Source organism: Hippocampus zosterae, chromosome 16 (assembly GCF_025434085.1).
Source record: "Hippocampus zosterae strain Florida chromosome 16, ASM2543408v3, whole genome shotgun sequence".
Classification (NCBI taxonomy): domain Eukaryota; kingdom Metazoa; phylum Chordata; class Actinopteri; order Syngnathiformes; family Syngnathidae; genus Hippocampus; species Hippocampus zosterae.
The window spans coordinates 17937546-17952029 of NC_067466.1; the positions used below are offsets into that span (position 1 = coordinate 17937546).

The 14484-nt window shown below is 49.3% G+C and overlaps 2 protein-coding genes across 3 annotated transcripts in view; one reads left to right on the top strand and one right to left on the bottom strand.

The window, feature by feature from the left end:
* Positions 1 to 14484, bottom strand: part of rpl23a (ribosomal protein L23a) — a 243530-nt gene that overhangs the window by 97382 nt on the left and 131664 nt on the right. The window contains exon 6 of one of the 2 annotated variants that reach the window (XM_052047384.1): positions 12660 to 12678. The exons of the other annotated variant lie outside the window; for it this stretch is intronic. The gene's annotated coding sequence lies outside the window, so the exon portion shown is untranslated. Of the gene's footprint in view, positions 1 to 12659; positions 12679 to 14484 lie in introns of those variants that run through there. 2 annotated transcript variants of the gene reach the window in all.
* Positions 1 to 14484, top strand: part of LOC127588548 (protocadherin Fat 3) — a 47782-nt gene that overhangs the window by 9838 nt on the left and 23460 nt on the right. The window contains exons 5-20 of the mRNA XM_052047309.1: positions 1872 to 1990; positions 3115 to 3313; positions 5242 to 5303; positions 6796 to 7110; positions 8146 to 8356; positions 9166 to 9237; positions 10331 to 10467; positions 11146 to 11421; positions 11504 to 11714; positions 12485 to 12699; positions 12773 to 12931; positions 13119 to 13240; positions 13314 to 13496; positions 13585 to 13699; positions 13770 to 14036; positions 14118 to 14468. Of these exons, the coding sequence (XP_051903269.1) occupies positions 1872 to 1990; positions 3115 to 3313; positions 5242 to 5303; positions 6796 to 7110; positions 8146 to 8356; positions 9166 to 9237; positions 10331 to 10467; positions 11146 to 11421; positions 11504 to 11714; positions 12485 to 12699; positions 12773 to 12931; positions 13119 to 13240; positions 13314 to 13496; positions 13585 to 13699; positions 13770 to 14036; positions 14118 to 14468 (3014 nt within the window). The remainder of the gene's footprint in view (positions 1 to 1871; positions 1991 to 3114; positions 3314 to 5241; positions 5304 to 6795; positions 7111 to 8145; positions 8357 to 9165; positions 9238 to 10330; positions 10468 to 11145; positions 11422 to 11503; positions 11715 to 12484; positions 12700 to 12772; positions 12932 to 13118; positions 13241 to 13313; positions 13497 to 13584; positions 13700 to 13769; positions 14037 to 14117; positions 14469 to 14484) is intronic.

The following is a 14484-nucleotide window of genomic DNA, read 5'->3' on the forward strand; positions in this document are numbered from 1 at the left end:
TTTTTTTGGTGGAAAAAAGCCGGGTGTGCGGGTGTTTCTTGCCTCCCCACCAACACTCTCTTTCTCTCTCGAAACAGGATGCTCTTTGGAAGGGACAAAGCCAAGGACAAGCTCATATTAGCGCGTCATTACCACCTACAAAACACTCTTTGAACAGCGGCGTACGTGCACCCGAGCCCACCTCTTGTCGTTAACGCACCGGGCACGGCCCCATCACATTCATGTTTCGCCATTTGCAAATTTGCCCATTTGTAGATTTTGCGCGGGGAAGGAGGAAGACTATATTCTCGGGACCGACACGACTAAATCCATTTCAGATGCTCTCCAAATGTAGTTTACGGCTTTTAAAATAAGAATGGCGGGAATTAATTCAGAATAATGAAGGGGGGGGCTCTCTCCAACTTACGACTAATTAGCTGGAATCAAACTCGGACCTCAACAATCCTCATTTGGATGAGCACCTTCACTGACGCGACCCCCCCGCATATGAATGCCTTCCAACACGGAGAGTCATGAATTATTCAGAGGAATTAAGGCAAGCGTGATGTTCACGGATCTTACAGAAGTGCGCCGACTTTTCCTGAGCAGCCTCCTCCTCGCCCCTGCTGAAACTTCTCTGGGAGCCTGCAATCACTCAAAAAAAGCCCCCACCCCCCCAAAAAAAAACAGCTATGGGAATGCATGGTTAACTTCCATCAAGGAGGCGCGTCTCGATACATTTGTCTAAACTCGCCTACGCAAAAGCTGTCCGTCAGACGGCCTGACTTCAATGCAAAGTCTGGCATGCAGAGCAGAGCAGACAGTCCATTAAGGGGGGGGGTCGCACCAGAGCTGTCAGCTCCTCATCTTACTTGAGGCCACTGACACATTGTGTGTGACTTTATTGGTGCTGGCAACAAAAGTAACAGTGAGCGAGGGGTGAGCCGTGATCGACCAAAGTTTCGAAGGTGACCACCGCGCCCCCCCCCCCCCCCCCCCCCCGCCGCTAATGGCCTTGAATGTCACTGCAGCCGCCAGTATTGTGGGTCTTTTTTTTTTTTTTATTGTGGGCAAATAAATACAAATGGATCCTTAAAAAGAGAGTGAAATCATCTCGGGATTCAAACTGGGAAATTGCAAATAATAATTGCTCAACGTGCGACCAGGAGGTATGCTAACATGTTGCAAAATGCTAAGCTGAGTATGGAAAGCGAGTGCGCGGAATAAATTTGAAGTTGGAATGGTTTGAATCGGTTCAGAAAAGTGGAAGGGAGAGCATCAGTAAGTCGATGTCTATTGGTTTGGATGTTTTCGTGTGAAAAGGTGGAATTTGGAACCGATGAGAACTAGGGTGATGCGGAAATTTTGATTTTCTAGATGTTGTGAATAAAGAGGACATTTTGAAGGGTTAATAGCGTAAAATATGTCAATTGTCTTTTAATGTGAGAGTTTTTGTGGGAAAATGATTCCCAACATCTCACCAACGAGCTAAACAACATCAAATTGAAATGACGTCAATCATTCGAAGAAAAATCGGAAGGATTAGACCAACCTTCACCAAATCCTGATTCTGCTCCGAAGCGGCATTGAGCGACGATTGCCCGGACCGCTGAATGTGAGCCTGGCGGCGCCCCAAGTGGCCCTGCATGTCACTGCGGCCTCTAGAAATCTCTTGTTTGCTGATCTGTGGGCATGGGGGGCAATGAGTTTGCCTCCTCTGGGGAAATTGCACTCAAATTGTTTCTCACTTTGGGAATGAATCCTCTCCGTGACAACCACGTGCGCGCGCGCACACACACACACACACACACACACACACACACAGTCAGACCCACACACACACTTGAGTGTTATATGTCCCCGCTGGTATTAATATGTCTTCTTTTCCGCAGGAGTGATTTACACAGCAGGCATCCTGGACTGCGAGAGCAAGGACTCCTATTGGCTGACGGTGCACGCCACAGACAGAGGGGTCACGCCGCTGTCCGCTTCCGTCGAGGTCTTCATCCAGGTAGGACGCGCACGCTCTCTGCATGCCAATTGGCGTCTTTGCGGTATGGTTATCTACTCGCTGGCCACAACATTACAGTGCCACAGCAGGACATCCATCCCCCCCACCCCCCCCAAAAAAAAACAACCTTGAGCCATGTGAACTAGAACAATTTGGACATCAATGTTACTCTTCAGTCCAGGAAAAGAATGAAGATGTTCAAGAACAAGCAGTTCTATAAAATGTACTGGGTTGGGCCTAAAATTTAGCTTGTTAGCACCTGACAGCATTTTGTCTTGCTAGCTAACAATAGCACAGCACTGGCATTAAGTCCAAATGTTAACAAATTGTTTATGGACATTGTGCACAATTTGGACATCAATGTTGCTCTTCAGTCCAGGAAAACAATGAAGATGTTCAAGAACAAGCAGTTCTACAAAATGTACCGGGTTGGACCTAAAATTTAGCTTGTTAGCACCTGACAGCATTTTGTCTTGCAAGCTAACAATAGCACAGCACTCGCATTAAGTCCAAATGTTGAAAAATAACAAAAATTTTGAATTTGGGTACGATGGAATAGACATGTTGCTTTTTGATGGACTCGTACGCTGGCTGGCTGCATGGCTTTCTCCCGAACTCAATGTTGTGATCTTCAACCTGTAAGCAAAAACATTGCATCACTTGATTGTTCCGCCTCAGCATCCAGCACAAACAGGACACATTTGAGAGACTTTGCGGAATGGCAGCGTGATTGTTGTGCCTTCCGGGGTGTGATTGGTCACGCACACGCACGCACGCGCACCCCTCCCCCCCGAAACACAAAGTTTAATCAGACACAGGTGCTCCTCAATTACCCGCTCAAGAGTCTCGGCACCGTGTCGCTCGCGGCCCACGTTCGTAAATATTCCGCACAGGCGCGCGCCGAAGTTGAGTGGACGCCGTGGGTGTGGCAGATAGCAGACTAGCATGCGCTACATATGCTTGATTGAGAGATTAATCTACTGGATTCAAATAATTTCACAATAAAAGACGCAAATGTGACTTTTTCTTTCGTCTTCATATTCCACGATCATTTGATGCCATGTCACCGGGGTTTGAAAGTGTGCAAATGAAGCAACTAAAGAAATATTTGTCCCCCTCATCAGGTGGAAGACGTGAACGACAACGCGCCGCTCACCTCGGACCCCATCTACCACCCGTCGGTGTTGGAGAACTCGCCCAGGGACGTGTCGGTGATCCGCATCCAGGCGCAGGACCCCGACCTCACCGCCACGCCCAGCCGCCTCAGCTACCGCATCACCGCCGGCAACCCGCAGAACTTCTTCTACATTAACCCCAAAACAGGTCAGCAAAGTCATTTACAACCCAAAATAAAGTTCAGCAGTTCTAATAGGCTTTTCAGAATATACATTTAGTTAGTTAAACTATATAGGTAGATAAAATGTCAATTAATTAAGGAAAATGAGAAATAATTAAATTGTGCACCTCAATAAAGAGTAAAATTGAATATGTTTAATATTTAATAATTATTGCGCTTGGATTTAAGGACATCTAGCACAGTCCTTGACTGCCAAGGAAGGGGCCTTCAAATAAAATGTATTATTATTATTATTATGATTGTTAATTGTATCTTTATGTATTGAATTCAATTTTTTCTGATAATGTAATTGCATTTTTTTATGGGAATTATTGATGCAACAGCTTTTCTTTCCTTTTAACATTTATTTTTATTTAAATAAAAATTTAGAATTATTCTTATTTAATAGCATTGACGTTTTGGAACACAATTTGTCAAAGTCCCCCCCCACCTCCACCTCAAGGAGGTCGGGTGGGCGGGATAAGCGATCCGATTTGTCGGACTCAAATGAAGGCATGGACAGAGTAGCCACAGACACAAACGGGGCTGAATATAAACGATTTCGGTCCTTCACTCTTTGCCCTCATTAAAGTGTAAAAAGAAGTTAACATTTGTGGGACGCGCCACAGAGGTTGCACTTTTCCCACCATCCACGCCCCTCCTCTGCTCTTGTTGTTGCCGTTTTATCTCTTGCTCATTCTCGTCCGTATTGATGCCCCTGTGCCCTGATAAATAGACTTTTACCGCATCCGGTGCCGCCTCCCAACCGGTAGCCTTATAAAGCCACGGATTGATATGATAGGCGTGTTATCACAGCGCAGTGGGACTTTTGTGTGTGCCGGGAGTCCTGCAACTTTCCGCGGCTCTTCGCCCGGACTGATTGATGTGTCCCGTTCCACCTCGACACTTTGATTCGTTTTGTGACTTTCTGTGTGTGTGTGTGTGTGTGTTGTGTATGTGTGCGCAGACGCGTGTCGCCAAACACAACACAAGATTGAAGCAGTGTTCCCTGCTTTAGGAGCACTGACAACGCCCCCCCACCCCAGAACACCACTACCACACCGAAACCACTTAACCCCTCCTCACCTCACCCCACACCACCCTCCCTCCCTCCCTCCACTCATCCTCCTCCTCGTTTTCGTGCTTGGCGGGGGAGCAAACACAAGAGATGAGTGTTGACATAAGGTCCAAGGCATAGGAATAAGCTACCACGTTTGTCCTCGCTGGCTGCGTGACTTTTTTTTTTTTTTTTATAAACCTTTCTTGGTTGGGATGAATCACAATTACTTACTTATACAATGTGCAAATATGACATTTCTGAATGACGGTACAAAAATGATCAAGCGAGTGTGTGTGTGTGTGTACGTATGATGACATTATTTGCATGCCGGTTGTGTGTAAGCGAGCGTGTGGGAGACGATCCCACTCAAGGTGAGGCTTCCGTATGAGTGTGTGTGTATGAGTGTGTGGTTGAAACGGGGGGGGGGCGCGTTCCACCTCATAACACGCACACACCTCGGCGCGCTCGCGCACACACTTCAAACGGTCCTCCTCATCCTTGTGCTTTAATTCCGCTGCCATCGAGTCAATGAATTGGCATTCATTATAGCGCCGTGTTATTTAACTGGCGTGTATTTCATGATTGAATTTTTAATGCATATTCATTCCAAAAAAAAGACATTCCGAAATATGTCTGAAAGTGAAGCTGGGATCAACGCAGTGCCTAGACGGACTTGATGAGATTTTTGAGACGGATTAGGATGTAAATCTCATACTTCCGTATGGCACCCCCCCCCCCCCCCCGACAATTTTAATGCGCGGACTCACTCTGCTGTAATATGACTTGAGTCAAATTATATCGACGGTTAATGCGATTATGCCGTTCAATGACTCTCTTGTGCCTTTACACCGCCAGGCTTGATCACCACCACGGCAAGGAAGCTGGACCGAGAGCAGCAGTCGGAACACTTCCTGGAGGTAACTACGTACGACCGCCGCGGGGGGGGGGGACTCTGGGGGTCCGCCGGTTCGTTTATCTTTAGTCGCCACCTGTAACGGCGTTAGCACCGCGGACCGGCTGGAGGATGAGCCAGACACCAGGTCCCTCAAGGCCGCCCCCCCCCCGCCCAGACGCTGATGAATGCCTCCGGTTTGGGGCCCGGGTGTGAGGATTTCTTAAATATAATCGTTTATCATTGGTTATCTCCTTGGCTGGGCCTGGGGAGGACTTTTTGTGTGTTTGTGTGTTTGTGTGTGTGTGTGTGTGTGTGTGTGTGTGTGTGCGTGCGTGCATGTGTGTATGTGTGTGTGTGTGTGAAAGTGTGTGAGTGTTAGATAAGTGCAGACACTGGGCGTCCAGATAACGTCGTGATTAGCATTTGCGCTAGCCGCGCTGCATGCAGATGAAGCGGATAATCGCACCGTCTCCACTTTAGTGGGAAAACGTCGCCCCCCCCGCTGAGACTTTGCACGCAATTTATTAACTGCCGCAATGAAATGAAATAAGCCCTCCCCACCTCCCCCTCTCGAGTGACCCCTCCCGAGATGTTTATCTGTCAGCCTCGGCGCACGGTGAGAGGACTACTGGGGAAGACATTGAAATCATAGACGCTCATTTCATTTTTTTTGGGGGGGGGGGGCAATTCAATCAGATCCAATACAAGAGCTGGAACGATAATTCCGCCTTTGTAAAGACTACTTTACGTCATTAGTACAGCAAGGAATATTTTCCAAATCCAGTCCCTGGAGCTTGATTCTATCAAGTGACGTGAAATCCGGTTGACGTACATCATAAGATTAGCCATTGCTCTGGAAAAATGGCGGAAATGTTCGTTGACTCGCCATCAAAATTCAAACATTCGAAAGAAAATTCTTCTCCGGAAGTGAGTTGACGCAAAACAAAAATGATCGAAAAGCCAAGTCCAAAAGATTTGTGAAATCTGGGGATAATTCGGCCCCCAATTTCAGTTTACCTCCTGGATCAAAAATTTGGCGGCCACGTCCATCACGAGTCGACCCACAAAAAAAGAAAATACGCCCGTAAAGATACAGCTAGGCGGCCATTTTATTTTGAAACGGACATACGCTATTCAGCTTATTTTGCCCATGTCCAGGGCTCATTCAAAAGACGAAACGTATCGCAAGAGCTCCGACTTCCTTCTGCGCGCTCACTCGACGGCGAATGGAAATAGACAATCGGAAAACAGGCTCTCTATCTCAGACCCCGCAGCGCGAGAGCGCTGCCGTGCGCGGCTTTGCCCGACACGGCGTCTAATTAAGAGTCCAGTCGGCAGTCGGGCGGCTCGCACTGGTGATGTGATCCGATCGATGTTGTGATGAGACCTTTGCCTCCAGCGCGGGCCTCGCTTAATACAAAGAGATTTCCCATGAGCCTCCACTCCTCATCGCCTCCGACGTGCGGCCGCGGAAAGCACGGCAAAAATATATTCCGCCCGTGTTGGTTTCCTAGGTGACGGTCATCGACGGGCCGGTGACCACCCGCCAGTCCACCGTGTGGGTCATGGTCCACGTGGAGGACGAGAACGACAACCCGCCCGTCTTCCCCGAGGTCACCTACCGCATCCGGCTGCCCGAGCGCGACCGCAACCGGCGCGGCGAGCCCGTCTACCGGGTCTTTGCGCACGACCGCGACCTGGGCGCCAACGCCAACGTCAGCTACAGCATCGTGGACGGCAACCGGGACGAGATCTTCGGCGTGGATCCGCGCACCGCCACGGTGGTGTCCAAGAAGGCGGTGGCGGCCGGCGCCTACCACGTCCTCACGGTCGGTCAGCCTCGCTTTTTTTGGACCATTTTTCATCCGACATAAATCCATATTTTACCGTCGGCATTTTTAAGATGCATTTGCTCAGGCGCCGATGGAATTGCTTTTTTTATTTCGGTTTTCTCGCACTCAATCACGGCAACGCAAAAAGCCTATTTGGGGGCCTTCGTTTACAAACCGATGTCATCGTAATAAATGACTCCATTTTCTTGTTTTGAGACCACTTTACTGCAGACGTTAAGCTTGATTTCTTCTCCGATTGGTCAACGCAAGACCTCCGCCGAATCCCAAACTATTTTCCAAAAGGCTCCTCAAACACAATCTTCTCATCCATCCATCCATCCATCATCTACCGCTTATCCGGGGCCGTGTCGCGGGGGCAACAGCTTTAGCAGGGAAGCCCAGACTTCCCTCTCCCTAGCTACTTCGTCCAGCTCTCCCCGGGGGATCCCGAGACGTTCCCAGGCCAGCTGGGTGACATAGTCTCTCCAGCGTGTCCTGGGTCTTCCTCTGGGTCTCCTCCCGGTGGGACATGCCCGGAACACCTCACCGGGGAGGCGCTCAGGAGACATCCGAATCAGATGCCCAAGCCACCTCATCTGGCTCCTCTCGATGTGGAGGAGAAGCGGCTCGACTCTGAGCCCCTCCCGGATGACCGAGCTTCTCACCTTATCTCTAAGGGAGAGCCCGGACACCCTGCGGAGAAAACTCATTTCGGCCGCTTGTATCCGGGATCTCGTTCTTTCGGTCACGACCCATAGCTCGTGACCATAGATGAGGGTTGGGACGTAGATCGACCGGTAAATTGAGAGCTTTGCCCTTTGGCTCAGCTCCTTCTTCACCACGACAGACCGATACAACGTCCGCAATCTTCTCGTAGAGCTTTTTTTTTTCATACAACTGAAACACGGTTTTGACAATTTCAGCCCTGCCGCCACTTTACCTTTAGGAACATGAAATTTGGTGTTTAGCCTTTTATTAAATGCAACCAATCAGCGGTCGAATCCACTCGCATGACATCATTTCCTGTCTCAGATCAAAGCGGAGGATGGCGGCGACCCGCCGCTGTGGTCCACGGTCAAGCTTCACGTGGAGTGGATCGGCAGGCCTGCGCCCTCGCCACTGCCCCTGCTGTTCACCCAGCGCTGCTACAACTTCACCGTGCCCGAGACGGCCTCCGTGGCTCAGCCCGTGGGAGTGGTCGCCGTGGGCCAGTCCAACACCCCGGTTTGGTTCAGCATTGCGGGTGAGGCCACTCGGAAGAGTGAATGACGGAAAAAACATCGATAATGCTTTCTATTCGGACGGACGGAAACGGCGCACGCGGAGTTATTTATTTATTTGTTCAATCTGTGCGAGTGACAACATGTCATTGATTTTCATGACCTTTCACTGTGCCGGTTGCTCTCGACTACTGCGGTCGTTGTTCAGAACGATCAACACCACCACGCGCCGAGGCATGAATTAAAAATGAAGCGATTAATACTCGTCTGGCGCAGAGGAAAAGCGTCATTAGAATCGTTGCTTGCATCTTTCATACTTCAGTGGCCACAATCTTGTTATTAGAACTTATGAGAGCCAACTAGCGTGTCGTAACACGATCGGTCGCGCTTATCAAGTTGCTGTTGGTGCGCTACAAGGACGGAAGCGTTTTGTAGAATTGGAGGCGGCTCAATTTGTTGGGAGCTGCTTTGGAGAAGAAATTATTTTCCGTTCCCGGGGTTACAAAATTGGCGCCTATAAAGATTAGATTTGTAGAGAAATAAACAAATGTGCTCACGACTTCAAGGTTGAGGTGGCGGTACATCAAAATTAAGTCGACGCATATTACAGGATAATGTAAATGATTGGCGGGCCGAATCCAACAACCGGATGGGATGCATTTGGCCCGCGGGCCTCTGCTTTGCTCACATTTTGCCACACTTAACATCCTATCTGACTTTGCAAATATTTGAAAAAAAAATCCCTCAATCATCATGCGGAAACTCTCAATTTTCTTCACATTTCTTCGGTCCATTCATTTCCTTTTTAATCGCTGTTGGTCTCCGTGCGCAGGAGGACGCGTGGCCAGAGAAATGTTCTACATTCCGCAGAACGCGTGTGGGAGGAACTGCTCCCTCGACACGGGTAAGCTAAAACGCAAATTAGACACTTTAAAATGATAATAATAATAATGATCATTAAAAAAAAAAAGAATCAAATCAAATGGGACAAAACAAAATGGGGAGATCAGCACAGCAGCATGTGTGCTTAGCCGACGGCGAAATGGATTGATCTCATTTGGACGAAACGTCCGTGCACTCTGACAGCGTGTGAATGCATTAGTGCCGCAAATGGCTTAGCCTATGACGCAATATCGGTATACTATATTCCGAATCAAAACCAGGGAAAACAATTTTTTTTTCTGAGGAAATGAGGAAGAGGCTGTTAAAAAATAGGATGGAAGCGACTTCACACGTGTTGCATGGTAGCCCGTCATCTAATTGTTAGCAGCGGTTCTGAGAACCGCTTCACACAACACAACTTCGACTACTTGTGAGCTGCTCTTCACAGCCCAAGACCCGTTGCACTGCGAAGAAGTCATCTTGAGCGTCGTTTCTGACAGTTGCCTCACATTTGTGCTGCTCCGAGTCAAAAGCCTTTGAAGCCTTTTCGACTTGAGATGATATCTTTTTTTTTGGTAATGCTGCAAGACGGCTAAAACCCTGAGCATAATATTGACCATCTTGTCCTGAGGGGTGCGTCGGGGGGGAGGGGGGGAGCATCAACAAGACCCCCCCCCCCCCCCCCAAAAAAAAAGTAAGCCAATCCCTGCAGTGGGAATCAGTATTCATGTGGTGGCGCATGAAGCCGTAGCAGCCCTCAAGATATGTTCAGGGATGAGAGCGAGGATGGCGTTGAATAGCTAAGGCGTATCAATTCTCTCTCTCCCTCTCCCTCGGTGTGTGTGTGTGTGTGTGAGAGACTCTAATCAAACATTAAGCCTATAAACTGTACACTGGCCTGGGCCGCGAGGTGGCTGGTGTTTGGCGAGCTAAAAGGCAGATGCTGGAGAGAACGCTAACGGCTCGTTGTCGCGTTTCACTTCATTTTACTGCCTTCAGCCATCCGGCCCAGATGGCCGCAATAATTGGAGGGGGAGGTCGAGACGCGAATGCTAACATGCTCTTATAGATGTGTGTGTGTGTGTGTGTGTGTGTGTGTGTGTGTGTGGATGCAGGTAGCTTCGATATGCAATTTGACCTCCAAGTGGGTCTGGGCACCCTGGTAGTGGCCAGACCGCTGGACGCCGAAGTGCAGGCCATTTACAACATGACGGTGCAGGTGACGGATGGCAACGCTGTTGCCACCACACAGGTACATCCCCCCCCCCCCCGCCGCCCCGCCCCACCCCGCTCACATACATACAGTACATACATACACACACACACAAACTGCACATTGATTTGTCACAATATTATCGAGCTATGAATAACATCTGATGAAGGAACGAAGAATGTGATTTATACGACCGTAACAGAAATGGCTTCTTGAGACTTTTTTTTTTGTGGGTCTGCTAGTGATCGACACCCCACAAAATATCATGTTCCTTCTTCTTGAGACTTTTTTTTTTTTGTGGGTCTGCTAGTGATCGACACCCCACAAAATATCACGTTCCTTCTTCTTGAGACTTTTTTTTTGTGGGTCTGCTAGTGATCGACACCCCACAAAATATCACGTTCCTTCTTCTTGAGACTTTTTTTTTGTGGGTCAGCTAGTGATCGACACCCCCACAAAATATCATGTTCCTTCTTCTTGAGACTTTTTTTTTTGTGGGTCTGCTAGTGATCGACACCCCACAAAATATCATGTTCCTTCTTCTTGAGACTTTTTTTTGTGGGTCTGCTAGTGATCGACACCCCCACAAAATATCATGTTCCTTAGCCAAACTGATTTTTTTTTTTTAAACCATGTTTGATGTTATGGAATTGAGTTTTTTGGGGCAAATAATCAAACTTTGCTGCCATGCTCAGCTCACACACAATTTTCACACAGGTGTTCATCCGGGTCCAGGACAGCAACGACAACCCTCCAGTGTTCTCGCAGCCGGCCTACGACGTCAGCGTTTCCGAAGAAGTGGCGCTGGACACGGAGCTGCTGCGCCTGCGGGCGTCGGACATGGACGAGCGCAGCCGTCTCAGTTTCTCCATCTACGGCAGCGTGGACCCGGCTAGCATGCGGTTGTTCCGGGTCAACCCGAGCACGGGGGCGGTCTACACGGCCGACCGGCTGGATTACGAGGCCCGCACGCAGCACATCCTCACCGTCATGGTGAGCTCCTTGCTAGCGTTGTTCGCCTCGCCGATTTGATCTCAATGGTCATACCTTGTGGTGTGCGCCCCTTCCTCTTCAGGTCAAGGACCAGGAGTTCCCATTCAACCGGGACTTGGCTCGGATCCTGGTGGCGGTGGAGGATGCAAACGACAACGTTCCCTACTTCACGAGCACAGTTTACGATGCCGTCGCATATGAATCTTCCCCCGTTGGTACCTCGGTCCTGCAGGTCACGGCACTGGACAAGGACAACGGGATTAACGGGCAACTCACTTACACCATACAAGCAGGTTGGGATTACCGGTACTTTTTGTTGACTTTTTGGGGTTTCAGATAAGTTCAAACCTACCTATTGTGTGCCTTAAAATCAAACGGCAGACCTCCGGTTTCCAAGTTAGTAGTCATTAAACAAAATCTTTTTGAAACCAAGAGCGCCTCCTTAACGCGGCGTTTGGAAGGACTCCTGGAAAATGGTCACAATGAGTCTGAAATAATCACTTTGAACCAAAATGGCCGACTTCATGTGTGTTTTCAGGCATCGTTTCTTTTTTCTGTGGGTCTGCTGATGATAGACAGGTCAACCAAATTTTGGGTTCCGAAGGAAAAAACGGGATTCTGGGAATGAATTTAAAAAAAAAAAGAATAATTAACTAAGCATAAGTAGTTGCTTCATTTAAGTTAGCTGCAATTTTATACAAACACAGTACAGTTTCCAGTATAAATTCCAGGAACTTTTGTGGGTCTACTGATGATAGACAGGTCAACTAAATTTTGGGTTCCTAAGGAAAACGGGTTTCTGGGAATGAATTAAAAAAAAAGAATAATTAGCTAAGAATAAGTAGTTGCTTCATTTAATTTAACTGCAATTTTATACCAACACAGTACAATTTCCAGTATAAATTCCAGGAATTTTTGTGGGTCTACTCATGATAGATATGTGCAGCAAAAAAAAAATTTGCATGTGTGTTTCGCACAAGGTAGGAAGCAGTCAAAATTTCAAAAACAAGTTAGTCTCATTTAAATTCGTGCATGTTTTCTGTGTGGTTGTGTCATTCCTCAGGCAACGCAGGCGGCGTGTTCAGCATTAACAACAACACAGGCATCATCTTCATCGCAAAGGACCTGGACATCACTTCCGTAGGCTCCTACACGCTCACCGTGCGAGTCACGGATGGCGGTTTTCCACCGCTGACGGCCACTGCTTCTGTTCGCGTATCCTTGACGCTCTCCGATTTATCCACGCCCAAATTCTCTCAGAAGGAGTACCAGGCCGAGGTAAAGCGGGGAGAGATTTGGCGGACCTGGAAAATGATAACTTATTGATGGTTTTTTGGGGTTTTTTTTGCAGATCATGGAAAACAGCACGGTCGGAGCTCATGTGACCACAGTTAGCGCCCTGAGCCGCTCGGCGCTCGTTTATGACATCACCGGGGGCAATGAGGAAAAGTGCTTCTTCATTAATCACCACACGGGGGTCATCAGCACGCGCAAACGCTTTGACTTTGAGGTCAGTTCATTCATGTCGCTTAACTAACTCGAAATATGAAAAAAATTAAACTTTTTCATGGAGCCTTCCAAGGCTTCCTTGATCACAAATTTCAATCTCAATTTTTTTTTTTTGAGGTGATATGATCGGATCTGTTAGCAATCCCGAGTTAAAAAAAAAATCATGTGTGGTTTTTGTCCTTGGTCAGAAAACGGCATCCTACTTCTTGATGGTCCGCGCTTCCAGCATGGCGGGCACAGAGACCAGCGCCGCAGTTGTCGTTCAAGTGGGCGACGTCAACGACAACGCTCCCATCTTCCGGCAATTAAGGTATCAACCCCCCCTCCCCCGGGCACGGTATAGACCGTACGTCCTGACTCCGCTGTCGGAACTCCTGCGGCAGGTACGCGGGCTCCATCAGCGAGGCGGCGCCGGTGAACAGCGTGGTCCTCGGAGACGACGGCAACCCACTCGTCATCCGGGCCACGGACGCCGACCGCAATCACAATGCCTTGCTGGTGTTCCAGATCGTAGACGAGACTGCTTGCATGTTCTTCAGCGTGGACCCTGGGACCGGATCCATCAGGTAAGTGCCGGCCGGAGTTTTCGAAAATTCCGAGCCCCAATGCTATTTAATTCGTCTACACAAATTCGCTTGTCATCTCGTCTCTCAGGACGATCGCCAGTGTGGATTATGAGACCTTCCCCGAGTTTGCCTTCAGGGTTCACGTCCGAGACAGTGGACAGCCGCCTAAAAGTGCCGACGGTCCCGCCGAGGTTTTAATCAAGGTCGGTGGCCCTTCGTTGACTTGTTTGTCGTCTTCGAGCCAATCAACTCTCACTGCTTTATGAATTTCAGGTGATCAACATCAACGACTCGCCACCAAGATTCTCCCAAGACATGTACGAGAGCGTCCTCTTACTGCCCACCTACCCCGGAGTGGAGGTCCTCCGCGTGGAAGCCTTCGATCCCGACGTCATTTCGGACCCAGGCAACGAGACTCCCCGGCTGGTCTACTCGCTGGTGGACCGCAACCTGGAACACTTCTCGGTGGAGCGCAGCAGCGGCGTGGTGACGATCGTCAATCAGAACCTCAGCCAGGACCGTTATCGATTCAACGTGAAGGTGGGCCAATCGACATCTCGTTAGCCGCAAGCTAACGGCTACAAAATGGCCGTGAACACGCTCTGCTCATCCGTGCCGCAGGTTTGGGATGGACGTTTCTCCAGCGCGGCGTTGGTCACGGTACTGGTCCGCCAAGCCGTCAGCAGCGGCTTATCCTTCGCCGCCCCGTTTTACGCCGCCGCCGTTCAGGAGAACAGCGGCAACGTGAGCGTCCTGGCCGTGGTCAACGCTGCTGGCCAGCGCCTCAACGAGCCGCTGAAATTCACGCTGCTCAACCCCGGGGGGCTCTTCACTATGAGGCCCACCTGCGGGGCTTTGCTCACCGCCGGCGTCCCGTTTGACCGCGAGGAACGGGACAGCTACGAACTGGTGGTGGAGGTCCGTAGGGAGGAGGAAGTACTGAAAGTGGCCAGAGTCAAGGTCGCAGTGCAGGTGAGGCTAAAAATCG